Here is a 17,000-nt window from a genome sequence, read left to right on the forward strand (position 1 = left end):
GAGTAAATTATTCTGAACTTACCGTCATCAAGAATGTAAAAAAGCAAAGAAAAAAGTGTTGGAACATTTATGAAGGACCAATTTGCTTCAACGAGATTTCAGTATTTCTTTTCAAAGGACGCTTCAAAGTTGGTAAACCTTACGTAGTGATAAAGTTACATTCTATTATTCCGAAGGCAGCATTTGTTTGGCGACGAAGGACGTGAATCAAAATTTTATGCGTGGGTTCATGGAGAGCAACCTTTCGCGATTGAAACGACGGTTATCACGATATCGAGGATGTTGTCTGGTCATGCGCCAAGTACTGTGACACCCTTGCGGGATGTGTGCAATCCGTGGTCCCATCTGGGATACGAACGGTGATCACACACTCACACAAACGCTTCAATGAAGCAGATAGATTTGGTCTCGAATATAGAAAATGCGCACTATTTAGGTAAGGTAGGCGCATTAACAAGCGATTTTTACTATGATCCAATTTTCATTTTTGCATTTCTCGTCAAAAAAAACCTAGAAGGTATCATGATCATCCTCATGATGTGTTGGACTGAGTTGTTTCTGTGATTGGTGCAAATGTTATTATGACATCGAGCATGTTGTCTGGTCGTGCGCCAAGTATCTTAATGCCATATCTCTACAGCTTGGTATGTGCTGGTAAACCGTTATCTCAGCTAAAACTGGAACAGATGCCAGTAAAATACCCCAATAATCTTCTACAATAAAATCAAGCAGCTTTATAACCCACAACATTGCTGCTTCATTGGTGACTTTAATAACTAAACAATATTGAGGTGTCATCATCACATAACATGAGCATAAAATCACATTATTTTTCGTTGGTCACGGAATTTGTCGTGGGACTTCGTCTTATCGGTATCGTGCCAGATCGATATGACCTCCCAACATTAAATCCAAAAATTGTAAGCATTACTTGTATTTCTAATCAAAGAACTGGTTACGAGTGACGTTTCATGAATAAAGAAGTTCTGTTTGTTGATGAGAAACATAGCGAAATCGGCACCGGATTTCGGCTAGCAAGCCAATGTCTCCCACAACGCTATATTTCTCTCTAAGGAGAAAATTTCATGTTGAGGTCTGAAAAATTCTCATTTGCCATCCCAGAGGCTTTTGATGTCAGTAGAAAAAAGATTCCTCAGCTGGAGCAAATATTCCATTCTGCTGACACTCATAATGCCGTCTGCGATCAACACAGAACTAATCAAATTAACTGGAATCACCTTAACAGCAATCAATCCAACTGGGTCAGAGCGGAAGCGGAATTGATGTAGAGCAGAAGCTCCGCGGGATTAACACATCTAGCTATGAAAATTTGTACATGACAGGTGAAAGGTCAGCAGTCCTAAACCTATAACCTCACGACATGTAAGCCATCAATTAATTTTTTGGGTTTTGACGTAAGGCACTTGCCTTATGTTTGACTTTTTCGGTGGTATCCAACCGGGAAAACGGTGAGTTAAACGAAAGCAATTGCGAATAAAAAATCTCACCAGAGGCAGGATTCGAACCTGCAACCCTTGGGACTCCGGCCCAAGGGTTAAAGGCTGTTCCTGGGCTATGATAACGTCCCAGGAAGAACAGATGATTATCGCATTGATGACAGTGATCGCATCACTGCCAGAAATCGACAGTCTCCATCAGCTCTGTCACCCACCGAAGTACGATGGGTAATGAACTAAAATCAGACGTCAGATGATAATAAAAACTTCGGCTTTGGTATCTAGCGGGGAAATTAAATAGATAAAATGTGTTGATTGGCAGCGGCGGTTCTGTGATCTTTCTCTAGAGGTAGTGGTGCGATCATTGTCACCAATGCGGCTTCTTCCTGGTACGTTATCATAGCCCTGGGTTTGTGCATTGGGACGGAGTCCCAAGGGTTGCAGGTTTGAATCCTGCCTCTGGGGGAAATTTTTTTCGTCTAATTCTTCGACCTGTTTTCCCCGTTGAATACCACCTAAAAAGTCTTACAACATATAGGTTTTTGGCTGGTTCTTCATTTTGCCTGTTCTGCTCTAAGACAGCATAGCTACTTTCTCTGCTTCGTGTTGCTTTCGACAGAGTTTACATACATGCTTCTAATTTTAAGGACGGATTCTCAGTGTCAGTAGGATCATAGCATTAGCGCTGTATGCTTAAAATCGGTTGCGAAATATGTTAAAACAGAAGACGAAGATTGTAATGCCATGGCTTTGCTTTGCTTCAATTTTTTTTATTTTTTTTTTTATTTGTTTATTTGACACCGCTGCTTCAAAATTTTAATACAACATTGGTGGTAATATTTCCGACTAAATAGTGAAAAAGTTGAATAATTCCGTTCAGTACAACCGACGTTGTTATTGTTCGAAATCTATCACTCCAGTTTTTTTTCAGAAATTCGGAAACATGGTTCCTCCTATAATCAACTTTTAGAATTATTCTGTATTCATTACTTTCTGAAGTATTGATCTATCTACATGAAATATTCTTAGCTTGGCTCTACCATTTAAAGTATAAGTAAAGTATGGCTCGCTGCAGCTAGAGTTCGAACCTATAGAGTAGGGCAAAAATTATGGCAGTCGCGTTCCATCAGCCGTCAGTTTCGCTTCATCTAGAGTATGCGGTGGAAACAGAACGGAAGTGACAGCTGACGGGTGAAATTGCGTCAAGTTTGTTTTAGCTATTTGGAACTACACACATTTTGTGCCAATATTGATTTCGTTATGCAAGCCATATTATTATTGTTGCAGTGCTTGTTTTTCGGAAGCGACTGAAAGCGGCAGCAGTGCAATTGCGGAACTAAAGTTGTAACTGAAATTGGCAAAATCGGAGTGTAGATCGATTTTTAATTGTTCTAAATAGGATTGTTGTTTATGCCACCAGTATAAGATACGAGAGATTCATTAAAAATATCTGATCTGGCAGGCGAATCGTCGGCACAGTCAACGGCCAAACAAATCGAAATTAGAATATAACCGAAAAATTGGATTTTTACGAAGTGAAGAATGTTTTATGTGAACTAAGCACGGTACATTTATGGCATATCGTTTTCAATTTTCAAATGAAAATTTTAACTTAGCGAAGAAAAATGACAGCGCGTCAGTATTTACAACATAGTGTACATTTTTCATTCCTGTAATTCAGCCGCAAACGCAATACTTTTCCTCCCGTTAAAACCAAACCTCAATCAAAGCAAGCTAAACTGATGGAAGTGCATTCGCTGCCCTGCCCTGCCCTACTCTACTCGACCGTCCGACAGTCACCCGACGGCGATGCACGAACGAACCGGTTGGAAAAAAGTTTCGCTCGTTTTGATGGAACACGAAATAATTGTGGGCTTTGTTTATTTGTTCAGGCGTTCATTTTGAATCAGCCAAGTGCAATTTGATATGCGTGGAACCGGGAGGTGAGCCTTCCATTTCCAGCTGGATAGGGATACATTTCCGAAGCGTGTTGGTTTTTTTTTCTTGTTGTTTACTTAATTTCTGTGAGGCGGATTATTATTTGGCGTGCCGTCGCGGGGAGTGAAAATAAAATCTAAATAACAGCAGCAACAAAAAAAATGAAATGTGGGCTGTACACAATTATTCGAGTTGATACACATAAAAACTGCTTTTATATCGCTGCATTTCCCATAATGAAAAAGCAACATGACATCGCTATGGTTGGCGTGTGCGTACATACATACCATCGGCCTACTTTGTTTCGCTCTTGGTTTGGCCGGGCTGAATTGTTATATTTTGCCGATTGGATGCGTACGGGGGATTCCTAGTCGGATCAAATATCGAGGCAGGTAAGAAAACGGTTAGTGGGGTGTTTTTCTGGATCAGAAATGCTTTACTTCGCTGCAAAATACATGCCTAATAATTCTAATATCTAATTAAAACAAGTCGAATGAAATTTAAAAAAAAAAAACCACGACAAGGATATCCACTCTCAATGCATGTATTGGTCGTATACTTGCTTCCAATTTGAAATCTTTGATCTGTGCGTTATGAATTAAAACATAATCCTGTTCAACTCAAGTGAGTAATAACATTAAACAGTAGCAGGCCTTGTGGCCAGCAAACGTATTTTTATTAAAATGTATGATCACATTTGTTCTAAATTAGACGTCTGTTCTCTGTGATTTAATTCAATTGTCAAGTACTAAAACTATTTAGGTTGACAGAATCCAATTTATCATCATTAATCATCATATTGTCTCGAATTTCTGTCTGCATCGAAAAAATGCATCGTCTAGCCCGCACAAAATAAAAGAAAATTGAAATGTGCAAACAAAATGTCACAAACATAAATCGTACAGATAAAATTAGCACAGAAATTTCTCGCCAAGTGACCTCGGGTGACACCCGTTCTCAGTGCTGGTAAACGACGACTAGTAGGTAGAACCGAACAGATTATTGATCAATATCAATTCGACAGCTCCACCTAACCCTCCAACAACTTGAACCGAACCTGAAAGGACTATTTGAGAAAGGAAAATAAGCGCCATTCCGCGCTTACAAATGGCTTACCGAGTAGTGGAAAAACTGTAATAAATCACCGCTCGATCACACTCATTTTACTCCTAGTATATCTGTAACTCGTCGTTGGTTCTCGTTCGGCTAGCCGAAACACCACCGGCGACCCATGTTTCGTTCGGGACGGGGTAGCAGCCGCGATTCTCATTTGAATTTTAGATTGTAGTAGTGGCATTTCGCTTATCTAAACTGCGTCGACGACCGATCGGACAGCGGTGGGTGGGCGGGCGGCGACAGACAGGACAGGAGGGTAATAATTTGCATGCTAGTCTTACATCTCTGTTTCATTATCGTTATGGCTCTGTTTTACGATCGGTTTTATGGTGTGTCTTGGCGTTGTGTTGTGATCCGCTTCAATTCGCTGCGAGTCGCTTTGGTTACAGTCCCTCGGCGCTTTTCGGATAACAAAGTAGGCTGGGACGACTGATTTGTCAAAGTTGTTTTGAGTAAAATTGTTTTATTTTTTCGACATCCAAGTTCAGTAGTACTCTTGCTTCGAAGTGTTCGAGTTATAGTTTTTCTTATTCATTTATTTGCTACTACTAATAGGTATACGTCAATTTCTTACTGGTTAGACATAAGTTACTTTTATTTATGCGATTTTTATTCCATAGGTAATCTATTCGTAAAAGTATACTGCGTAGGTTATAATTTAGGACTTGAACTAGTACGAAGTACGAACCACACACTCTCTTTCATGACTTTTGATTTTTTTCCCGCTTATTTCACTTACCGCCCCCTCCCTCCCTACAGTTCCTCGAGACACCGCGAGTTGGTGAGCATTATCCTAGTCAGTCGCCAGACCTGCTTGGAGGCGTTCTCCAGCGCCCCGGGTGATTTGCCCTTGAACAGGTCCATGTTCGGTAGGAAGTAGTGCGGACAGCGGCGGCACTGCAAACAGGAGATCAACTGCAGGAAGATTCCGTTGATCCGATCGCCCATACAGTTTTCGTCCCATTCCATCTCGCGTGGGTGCTTTTCGCACTCGTACAGCAGTAGGGTTTTCATTACGTAGGACGAGACCGGATTGCCGGGTAGGTCCAGGTGCCGATCGCGTAGGGTTTTCAGGATGCTGAGACATCGCCGTCGGCAGCCTCCTGGAGGAGAGATATGAAGAAAGAGAAGACATGTTAGAAAAAGGGATGCATTGTTTAGGGTTTGTTTGATGGTTTCGTGGAGTTTAATAACAGAGTTTAGAAGGACTCGAGTGTCTAACAGAATACTTTCTGTAGCAAGCTTGTTGGTGTCACGGCTTTGAAACATTGGGCCTGATGCTACGTCTATGACGGAGCATTCTGTTTGACTCTAGTCTTTCCTATCCCGAAACAAATTTTCTAAAAGAAAAATGGAAAACCAAGAGATTGCACTCAAATGTAAATCTTAGCTAGCGTTGCAAATTTGTGTCGAAAATATGACAACGCTCTTGTTGAGTTGCGCATCATCATTGACAACTGTAAGTGAATGACATTTGAAGAGCCAATGTCGCCGGATGGTCCTTGACCCTATAACTACACAATTGATTATATTGCCGGAATATCCAGGTAAATTAGAAACTTTTTTGTCTTTTCATCAGTGAGGGAAATGAAAAACTTGAAACGTTTGATCATTATCAGTTCTAAATTCATGTCAATCTAAACCGCCGAACAGGTTGCCTCTTTGAGGAATGTAGGCCAACTATTTATCAAATATGTGAAGGAAATACGCATTGTCATGTCTGAGTGAGGTTGAAATAATTCTTATCCCGACAGTACGAGATTCTTCTACGCAGGACTCCACACGACAACGTAAGTACGTAAAATGTGCATACTTACCGGTTGGACCAATCCCTGTTTTGACATAGAAATAGAGAAAGAGAATTTAAGTTAAGAAATCTTATTTAATGTTAACATATTCCTGATGTCTACAGGAAATTATGCTAATAGGAAGAAAATTATTCATATTTTTCGAACTGATACTTATTCACCGGTAAGTTTTTTTTTATAGAGCGAAGGATCATTCGTTACAATTGACGCTCATAAAAAATTCGTCACCTATGGCCATCATTTAAATATTTTAGAAGTACGATTTTAACATGATAAACTTTCAAAATTTCTCGAAGTATGCTTGCTAAGTTATGTTCCTGGAGATTGCTGCAACTAACAAGCACAGTTTGGTTCGGCTGTGAAGGCATTCTTGAGCAAAATGCGTATTTAGCACTGCTCTAGTAATCAGTGAAGTAGCAAACAACCTACGCTTTGGTCGGACAGACAGTAACAGAATTCTAAAATTTTTGTCTTAATGTTTTCTATTTATTCAATAATTTTTAGAATGGTTATTTTTCTTTAATAATTATAAACTTTTTCGGAGAATCTTTAAAAATGAGATGTTTCTAATTATATTTAAAAATCTGAGTGCTTGGCTTTTTGTAAAATAAGGAACAATCTTAAGCAGCTATACCTCGTTGTTAATAAAAAAAACTTTGATTACAAAACCAATATAGGTCAATAACTGGGGTTATTACTTTTCACTTGCGTACTAACAGCTAGTAAAAATGATGCCATCGTCCCAGTTCAATTAGATTTTTCCGTATCAAGATGACGATTGCAAGAATCTTTCACTATTTTTCAATTTAAATCAATTTTATTCAATTTTTTAAATTTGATTATTTTTCAACATATTTAGTTTTAAATGGTGGGTAAGGCCTCGCAGATCAAGGCATGTGTGTAATTTGAGCCTCACAATTGAACGATGACGAGAAGCCCAGAATGAATTTTTAACTCAAGAGCCTTTCTTCTACACAATTATGAAAAGAACAGTTAGGCCGGTGCAACGCTACTGGTTGGGTAATTTGGGTTGCAAAAATTTCAGTTTTTTGCAGTAGAACAGTAGAGAGCAACTACTCATGGTTTAAGCATTACTGTCTTTTGTCTACCTTATTCAAAGGGTCACATAAAACGATCAAGTGTGAAGTGATAATCAAAAGCTGATTAGAAATGAATGGCAAATGTTCAAATTTCTTTTAAAACCTGTTTTTAAAATAGTTCTTTTATTTCAGGGTCGTCCGATAAGCTATTTTCTATTCCAAAGCGACGGATAGTCAGGAGTAATTCTTCTATTTTGAGTATAAACTTAACTCAGCGGTTAGAAGGAGCTACAGTGACAATAATACTATCTAAAAAACAGTTTTACAACACACAGGTATGTATCTATTAAACAGCCGGAAAAACGAACTTCCAAAATATATCCGACATAACATATACTGTTATTATCCTGATTGAAACTTTTCTGTAATCGGAAATGCATATTAAAAGGTAAGCATTACTTATAAATCTAATAATATCTATTCTCTTCAAGAATTATATTTTTTTTTTCATTTTTTAGTTCGACTTACACTTTCTTTTTTACTTTTTAACGACATTCTATTAGCTAGAGATTATTAAGTAGGGAAAGTTATGAAAATGTTAGAGCCATAGTATTCAACTGAGAGCAAGGATGTGAAATATACAGATAGAAAACCTAGAAGTGGCAGAGTCACCAGAAACGGGCTTAAAATCTCGCGGACTTATCTTTTGTCTTCTGCACGTCTAGCTTAGGCAGTGTTACTACGAATCACTCAAGTCTACCAACGTATCTCACGGCAAAGACAGACGTGTCCCTCTTTACCATGAGAACCGACAAAATAGAACTGAAAACCTATCGACGATTAACAAAATGCTGCTGTTCCTCTCTGTATGCCTTTCAAATACCGGAGTAGATTTTTATTAGGCTACTGCAGTACTGCCATTGCTCTTACAGTGGTAGTGCGTCTGCTACTATGTGTAAGTTAGTGGCGGTGCCTACAGCGGCTACTCACCGCTGCCGATGGATTCCCATCAATTCCTTTTCTTTTTCTACTTTCTATATTCAAACTCGAGTTTAATAACTATCGAGACGTTACGATCCTCAATGCCGCTTGAAGGTACTCTTTCGTGTTCTGTTTAGCAAACTGCACCCGTTGGTTGAATCTTTTTTGGATATCACCAGCACAGGAGCTGGATAATACCGAGCAGGACGATCAACGACGGACCAAATTATAATTCTGTGAGAAATTCGAAACGAATCTAACTGTGGCAGATAATGCTTGAACAGGACTTACACGGATTCGAATGGCACTGAATGGATCAAAATAGCCGAGAAGACATCCGATTCGTTTTCTACGTTGGGTGGATAGAAGCACGTCCGTCCTGTACGTTCTAATCGGTTGTTCAATATAGCGTTCGAAGTTTCCATGCGAAGATCTGATACGCAATGGAACGGAACTATCATTACGAGATTCCATGTTCTGGCTAGCTATTAACACACAGACTTGTGGAGACAAAAACAGGAGAACTAGCAACAATAAATATAATCTGGCATCACGGAAGATTTGGCTGCAATTTTCGAAACTTCACTCACATGTCTGTATGTGAAGAGTCTGTAGTAATTAGTACTGCGGTGCCTTTTCTAGTATATTCGCGTATATGTCAGTTGCATCATCGCCACATATGCAACGACAGTCGCAACTAAAATATATATTTAAATTGACCGTTATAACCGGTGCTGAATTGTGTTCGAGTTTTATTGAGGTTGTGCTAGTGAACACAACTAATTCAAATTAACGTGCCTATCTGTACAACTGTGAGAAATCCCAGTAACCAATTGCGCTGGTATGAACCATTTTGGCAGTCCTTGCCAGATTTCGGCGTGCATCTTGCCGGGCCAGCTAAGCTTTTGCCCGAAAAACTTGTCAAAATTCTGACATTTAATATTTTGGGAAACCAGAATATCTTCTTGAAATTTGTGCGATATAAAATTATTTGCTCGTAATTTGAATAATCTCAATGAAGTATATTTTGCGACTTCAAAAACTATGAACATATTAGAAGAAGTTGTTAGGATATCTACGTTGAGTTATCCATTCAGATTACAATCAAATTTTCATTCCGGAATCAGGTGTTTTACGTTCTGGAACCTTTAGTGCCCTGCTAATGTAAACAGCTGAAAATTGTACATTGTTTGGTTTTCAATATAGCACTTTCTACACGGATACGAACCAACAAAACGATCGTAATGGCACTCAATTTCAATGATTGCTCCTTAGAACACAAGCCCTGGATTTTGGGAATACAACTTGCGAACTCATCATCTGTTTATGGATTTCAAGGTATAGTGCACGATGCAGTGCAACGAAACGAACTGTGGTGCCAGATAATGCTTGAGCATGGCTTCCCGGCAAAATGAATTGATTATGTTGAAAACAAGCTTCACAATGGTTGAAGAGACATTCAATTCGTTAGATGTATTGAAGCAGAGCAATACACCGAAAAGGAAGAGGCTTTTGTGCCTTTTGAAAGGTGGGCAGACCAACTATATACTTTGATAAAATGAAGTAAATGGTATTTGATAGAGTACCAGGTCGCTCGAACGGTATTGGTTCCGTGGTATAAATATATGCGGTACAAGTTCATATATCTAGGAAGACTAGTGACATGTGATAACAAAGGTAGTCGTGAGATAAAAAACGATTTGCGACTGTTAATGGGATCTCCTACGAATTGTGTATTCGGCTGAAATTCCGTAGCCTATGGACTCGCACAAAACCTTTGTCCATACATATCACTGATACTCCCTGTTGCTCTGTAAGGACATGTGTAAGGATATGAGGAGTGGTCGTTGAAAGAAATGACTTATTGACTGGTTGGTCTATATAAACATGCTGATATTTCCAGGCTTGTAAAGCACGGCAGACCATAGCCGGTCCGGACATGCAGCTAGTTTACCGGAAGAGAGAGCAACTGCAGTTGTGTTTAGCTGTGAGCCTGGATGAGGTTGTTGACGTTGGTGCAGATCCCGCACTCGAGGAATAGGGTGCGGGCGAATCCTTTTCGTTAAAATTGAAACAAAACTTTTTGCAGAAATCATCATGTCAACGAAACTATGAATAAATTTGTTTGTGCTTATTATTTTTTTTTTTCAAACAGGCAAAGACTTTGCAAGAAAGGTATGCCCGTTCTTATTCAGAAATGGTGCGCGACGTGTCGGCAGGGAACAACACAATGCAAATTATACTCTTGGGTCAGACAGAATCAAACTATTTTTTTAAGAATTTGCCTGATCTAAAAGAATTTACCTGATCTAGAGTCGACAATTCAATTTATGCAACTGCGACAGAGCATTAGTTGTTATTCATAAACCGGGATAACCGGGAATTCGATCACAATTCGTGTTGGCCGAGGGAAATACTATTCTACTACGCATAGACAATTTGGTTACGGTAAACGGTTTGTTAAGAAATTTAATTTGTCCGCAAAGGGAAGGGCACTAACGCTGCTTTCAACGAAAATTCAACTATCATACGTTAACGATTCTTTAACAATTTTTATCTCGGATAAATTTAACCGTTGCTTAAGCCCTTTCTTTACAATTTCTACCTGAACGGCTTTAATACAAATGGTGAATTATGGTTATGTTACAGAGCTTCAGATTTGTAAAAATCAATGGAAAGTAACATTGAGAATTGTTGCGCACTCTGGTTGTAATTTCGGGTATCGAATTCTTTAAGAAGGAAATTGAGTTGATTTTTCAATGAAGTGTGGTCTAGCTCAACTTCAGCATCTAGCAATGGATAGAATGATCACTAAAGACGTGAGGTTGACAACCAATCAACCGGGGAAAATCCGTGCTAAGATGTGCTAGCTTGCTTAACAATATCCTATATTTGAAGCTTTAAGGTTTTTTTGAATGCTCGTTTGGCTTCCTTTAAACTCGTAAACAATACTCTAGACTGGTAAAGCTTTCTTGAATCAGGCGAGAGTTTCCTGAGCTCTGTATACATTCTCTGAGTTGATTGGGTATTCTCCGAACTTTTCAGAACTTTCTTACACTTGGTAGGATCTGTCTGAAGTCAGTAGAACTTTTCTAATATTGGTAGCACTTAGCTGAAGTTCATAGAAATAAGGTGTTGAGGTTCACTAGGAGACCGATAATACTACTATCTTTCTTTGAACAAAACAATCCTGTTGTTCGTCGGCTGAGTCAAGAATTGATCCACAGGGTTCCTACTTTTATGTCGCAAGTGGAGGCAAAACAGGAATTTCTTCAAGTTTTATCTACTCTATGTAGTTTCAATCTTTTTGTATCAAGTTAATGTACTAAAGGGCGAACACGACATTTTTGCGACACATTCAACAGGGCATAACTTTTTTACCATTGGGTAAAAAGCAACCAAATTTTGCACACTTTCTTATTGATGTGTATAGTTTACATGCTGTCAAAATCGAAGTCGTGTTTTTCGATTCAACGAAAATGGAGGTGAACCAACACGAGTCGAGAGAACAAATTCTTTCCAAACACCTGGAATTTCCTGACCTGTCGCACCGGTGGTTGGGAAAATGTTGAACATTCACCATTCAACCGTCTCCAGAGTGTTGAAGCGGTTGCAGGAGCCGTTGTCGTTGGACCACGGCAAAGGAGCTGGAAGAAAACCGGGACCGGAGAACAAAAAGACGGAGGAAAAGGTGAAGCGGACGATTAAAGCAAATCCCAACGGCTCAAGCCGTGATTTGGCTAAAAAGGTCGGCATGTCGCAGAGCTACGTCCAGAATGCAAAGAAGAGAGCTAGACTACATACATACAAGGAACTTCCCAAACCGCGATGAGCGGCAACAATCGACGGCTAAAACTCGGGCACGGAAGCTCTACGAGAAGATGCTGACAAAATATGGCTGCTGTGTGATGGACGACGAAACGTATATAAAAGCCGATTTCAAGCAAATTCAGGGGTTGGAGTTTTTCACCGGCAAGAGCAAGTTCTATGTGGACGACAACTTTAAGAAGAAGAAAATGTCGAAGTTCGCCTCCAAATATCTCATTTGGCAGGCCATCTGCTCTTGCGGACTGAGGAGTGAGCCTTTCGTGACAAAGGGCACAGTAAATGGCGAGATCTACAAATCTGAGTGCCTCGAGAAGCGCCTTTTGCCGTTCTTGCAGCAGCACGACGAAGCTCCGATATTTTGGCCAGATTTGGCATCATAAAAGAGCATTCTTGAATATTTTTTTGATGCAGATTATTGGATTTATCAGTTTATTTGAACAATCATGTAAACTATGCACCGTAATTGTGTAACTTAAAAAAATTAAAATTGGATTAATCGATGTCACTAATCACTTCTTTGCAACAGTTTTTGAAGTATTTCGTAATTCTTATCGTCGGCTCCGAAGTTCAGGAAAAGGAGATTTAAATATCTTAATGTTGTAACTTTCAAACGGCAGATAAGAATATCCAGAATTTCTGGATTCAACTTTCCAGATTTTGTCTAATTTGTCTCTAAATAGAAAATTGATTGAAACTGAACCTACTGCAGTATGTCGGGATTAATATTTCGGTTTCATCTCATCAGTATATGGCAACCCGGTCCAGTCACGGCACTAAGAAAAGGTTAATGTTCCACAGAGCAAGCTGCAATAATCTGCGATCATAGAAAACGAAAAAAAGTTTTGATCTCACTATCACGGAAAAAAATGTTCCCAAAATCGTTAATGAAGTGCCACGTTTTTACGTTATGAAAGCAGGACCATGAACAAAAATCATGTATTTTATAATTATGTTCAATTTCCCTTCAGTAACGCCCACATAACGCTTTTATTAGTGGATTTGTTTTTGTTTCGTGAACTTCAGTCACGGTTTCCACCAAGTTATTTCTAATTCGATTTTCAGTATGCGAACTAGTTTACAACTTTATGAACATTATTCATAAAACGAAAGGTTAACTCATGATGCTTTTTATAGATATAGGAACATTAGTTCACAAAATCAAAATATTCTGGTTATTTTTTCGTGAACTATTTCACGAAATTCGGATTTTAATTCAAGAGTCCATCAAATCCCCGTGAACTATTTCATGACGTTTATTATATTAACCACGTTCTCGTGAAATAGTTCACGAAATCATCAAATATGATTCATGTATTTGTGAACTGGTCCATGATACCTAGCATAATAGTCACAACTTACCATTCGTTGTCATGAAAAAGTTCAAGAAATCAAAATATTCATAGTTTGTTGACTGGTTCATGATTCCTAACACATGATTTACAATCTAATTTTCTTGCTGGTGATATTTAGAAGACATCCCTAACCATTTTCAATTGCATGACGGAAAGAAAACGAAAACTGCGCTGAGAACCCCAAGTAGTATGAGTGATATAGTTCACAGAACAAAATATGCCGAATCAGTCACATTTTTATGATCCAGTTCATATTGTCACATTATTCCGAGTAAAAAAAAAACGATGGAAACCAAAAAAATAGATCACGATAAGGTGAAAAGAATTTACGAATATCATGATAAAACTGCTGATATTATGAACATTAGTTACATTACTCTTTGAAAGTAAGCTCTAAAATAAAATATCGAGACAACATGAACAGAAATGACGAAAATCGTGACTAAGATCCTGAAATCATGAGCATTAATCACTCTACTCATGACTAAAATATCACGGTAACGTGAATAGAAATTACGAAAATCGCGACTTAGATCCTGAAATCATGAACTTTAATCCCGCTAGTCTGAAGGAAAATTCCGATTGAAAAGCCATGAATAAAATAGCACGGTAACGTGATGAGACGCAAAGAATCGCGAATAAACTCTTGACATAATGAACAACGTTTGACTGTCGGCTGTGTATTCCCAAATCATGAACAAGAATCACAAGAAAAACTAAACATGTCCAGGGAACAACAACAGTGACTCAACCAAACATTCGAACTAGTTTTTTGCAAACACAAATAGTTTCATGAATAGGAGGTTTATTCATAATTTCAGAAACTTGGTCACGGTTTTCGTAAATCGTTCAGTTCACAAAATCGTGACCTTTTGTTTATGAATTTATGAGCGGATTTTTACCGTGTAGCCTTATCACAGACAGCATTCTTGACTAGGGGTTTACTCAAGAAAACAAATTGTTTCCGTTTTTGGAGCTAGCGTCAATCTGACGCTAGCTTAATCCTGACGCTAAGTTGGTGTCGCATTCTGAGGAGACGAAGTCGAAACGCAAATTCCATAACTAATACCAATAAATTTTTAAAATCTCAATGAAAATTGATCGGCAGCGCTCTTACAATAGTTTGGATAGTGCTTTTCATAACGATTTTGCACACAGTGTGGAAAAACTGCTTTTTACATTTTCTAAGATGTCCGATTTTCATTTCTTTGAAACCAATCGCATCATTCCTCGTCGGACTATCCCAGCATTCCGTCTCACCTTGCAGTAGTTTATTTTCCGCCTCGGTAAAGCTGAGAACCCACGCATCCCCCTCCATCGCCGAATTTTTCCCCTGGAGGGCAATACACTCCTTGGACAGCATATCGAATCCTTCCGTTTTCACCTCGGAAACAATGTTCGGATGTGGCCACGGAATCTGCGGCAGTGGCCAGTGTGACGCCGAGCGAGGCCACAGCCCGGCACATTTAAAAGCCGGAGTAATTTGTACTATGATCCGTTCCCGTATCCGTAGCTTAACCTCGGTGGTGTCGGCAATCATTTTAACTGAATCCCGGTAGGCGCACTTATCACATGCTTGCGCCACCAGCGTTTGGAAGCGGGAGCGAATCTTCCGTGCCGACAGATACCCGGAGGCGGTAATAAACTCGACCCACAGCGACATCGAACGTTTGCGGCCATCGCTCAGTTTTAGCACCGCGCACCCTGGCAGGGTTCCGTCGTCTACGAAATTCAGCACTCCCATCTGGTTGAGGTAGATGATGATTTCAAACTCCGTCGGGGAAACGACTTCCAGCCCGTCGAACCGGCCGTTGTAATCATTGAGGGAGGAGATAAATCGTGGTTCCTGGACTTCGACCTCCTTCAGGACGTCCTGAACAACGCGACACACTTCCTGAATGGTTTTGTGAATCTGAGCCTTCCGGACCTGGACCCGGTCGGCGCAGTATTTGTTCATCTGATAGATGAGTTTCGATTGCACGGCAATCATCTCCGGTGGAACGAGCATTTCACTTTGTGCGAGCTTTTCAACGAGTTAGACTTAAATCAAACACACTAAAACTATTCTTCGATGTATTCGCTTTCTCACTAATCACTCATCGATTATTGTTTGCACTAATTAGATTGCCATAGCTTCTTGCTCGCATCGAACGCCACGGGGTTACCACACGAAAAAGCACCGGCGGAAAATGGAAAAGGAGTGAACCGGCCACGTGCCCTTTCCTGCTCACTTATCCTATCCACACATCGGTCGTTCACACACGCTATCACAGATATTGCTGCGGCACCACCACCCGTCCCGTTCCGTTCCGTACCGTCCTCGACGGCAGCGTTTCGTGGGAGGAAATGACAAGATTAATTAAGGTGCGCGAATCGAAGAACTATGTACCGCCGCCGAAGGGAACTAACGCGGCTGGGGACACAACACAACCGAACCCAACTGATCGATGCAACGCCTCGTACGCCACTGACGGAACTGATTCGGACGGGTGAAAAATGTTCCTGCATGGACGCAGCAGCAGCAGCAGCCTTGTCTTCTGATGTGCAATGGCAAAGAAAAGAACCGCCGTCGATCGAAGGAAGCGTGTGTGTATTGGTGAGAGTCCCCGTCGGTTGCCGTTGGTAACCGGTTTCACGTTGACATGACACGAGAAGGGAAAGCACCATGTTTTTCCGATATGATTTGGTTTGGGTGTGTGTGTGTGTGTGGTTGCAAGTTGATGTTGTTTGCCGGCCCCCCTCTCATTTGTGTAAATCGGCAGCGGCAGAGGGACACCGATACTGACACCGGCATCGCCGCGGCGTTCGTAATGAAGAGGCGCTCGAAAGCCACGCCCCTGCTTATGAAGTGGCGGATTGCTGTTTTGCTAATGTGCGGCTGTGTTTGTGTCAGCTGGTGTCACATGCGTTTTTTTCGTCTTTTCATTATGTTATGTTCTGGTAGGCGTAGGAGGCTTGTGCCGTTTGTTATGCTATGTTGCCTGATGATGGGACGGCACCCGCAATTGGCTTTTTATGGCCCTGTTTCTTGCTGGTAGTAGCCTGCTACGGGGTGAATAGGTTGGGCGAATGTTTTTGAATTGAGCTGCTGGTTTTTGTTGATTTATTGCTGATGAAAGTATAATTACCAATGAATTTATTGTATGGTCATTAGAGTCGTTATAAATTTGTAGTTGGGAAAGTTGGAAATTTTTCAATTAGAACTTTAGGTGTTCAGTAAAGTAGAAATTTTTAATTTTTTCTCAATACTTTTATTGTGTTTTAGCTTCATATCTAATCCTCATAATTACCACCAATTTTAATGATTTTACAACTTCTATTTGAACGTCAGAAGCCTCTCAATTTTATTTCACTATTTTCGTGTTTCTCACGCTTTAACGCTTAGCACATTTGGTGTTCGGAACCAGACGTTTCTTTTGAAATCTAGTAGAGGTCCGATTTGGATGTGACCAAGACAATCCGCCATACACTCATGAGACG

At 40.0% G+C, this 17,000-nt stretch overlaps 2 protein-coding genes across 3 annotated transcripts in view; one reads left to right on the forward strand and one right to left on the reverse strand.

Moving 5' to 3' along the window:
* LOC131676207 (protein mab-21-like) overlaps window positions 1-1,289 on the forward strand; it is a 3,149-nt gene extending 1,860 nt beyond the window's left edge. The window contains exon 3 of the mRNA XM_058955329.1: window positions 1,247-1,289. Coding sequence (XP_058811312.1) covers window positions 1,247-1,289 — 43 coding nt within the window. The remainder of the gene's footprint in view (window positions 1-1,246) is intronic.
* Window positions 1,290-4,941: 3,652 nt separating this feature from the next.
* On the reverse strand, window positions 4,942-16,037 carry LOC131690706 (protein mab-21). Of its 2 annotated transcripts, XM_058976650.1 has the most exons (3): window positions 14,781-16,037; window positions 6,329-6,343; window positions 4,942-5,614 (listed from the first exon to the last, which is right to left on the reverse strand). In XM_058976650.1, exons 1-3 carry the CDS (start codon window positions 15,526-15,528, stop codon window positions 5,265-5,267), a joined length of 1,113 nt encoding a protein of 370 aa, XP_058832633.1. In that variant the 5' UTR covers window positions 15,529-16,037; the 3' UTR covers window positions 4,942-5,264. The 2 variants fall into 2 exon arrangements, with proteins under 2 accessions (XP_058832633.1, XP_058832641.1); XM_058976658.1 differs by lacking the exon at window positions 6,329-6,343 and having other exon boundaries at window positions 14,781-16,035.
* Between the last annotated feature and the right edge of the window lie 963 nt (window positions 16,038-17,000).

The sequence above is a fragment of the Topomyia yanbarensis genome, chromosome 1 (assembly GCF_030247195.1).
Source record: "Topomyia yanbarensis strain Yona2022 chromosome 1, ASM3024719v1, whole genome shotgun sequence".
Taxonomy (NCBI): domain Eukaryota; kingdom Metazoa; phylum Arthropoda; class Insecta; order Diptera; family Culicidae; genus Topomyia; species Topomyia yanbarensis.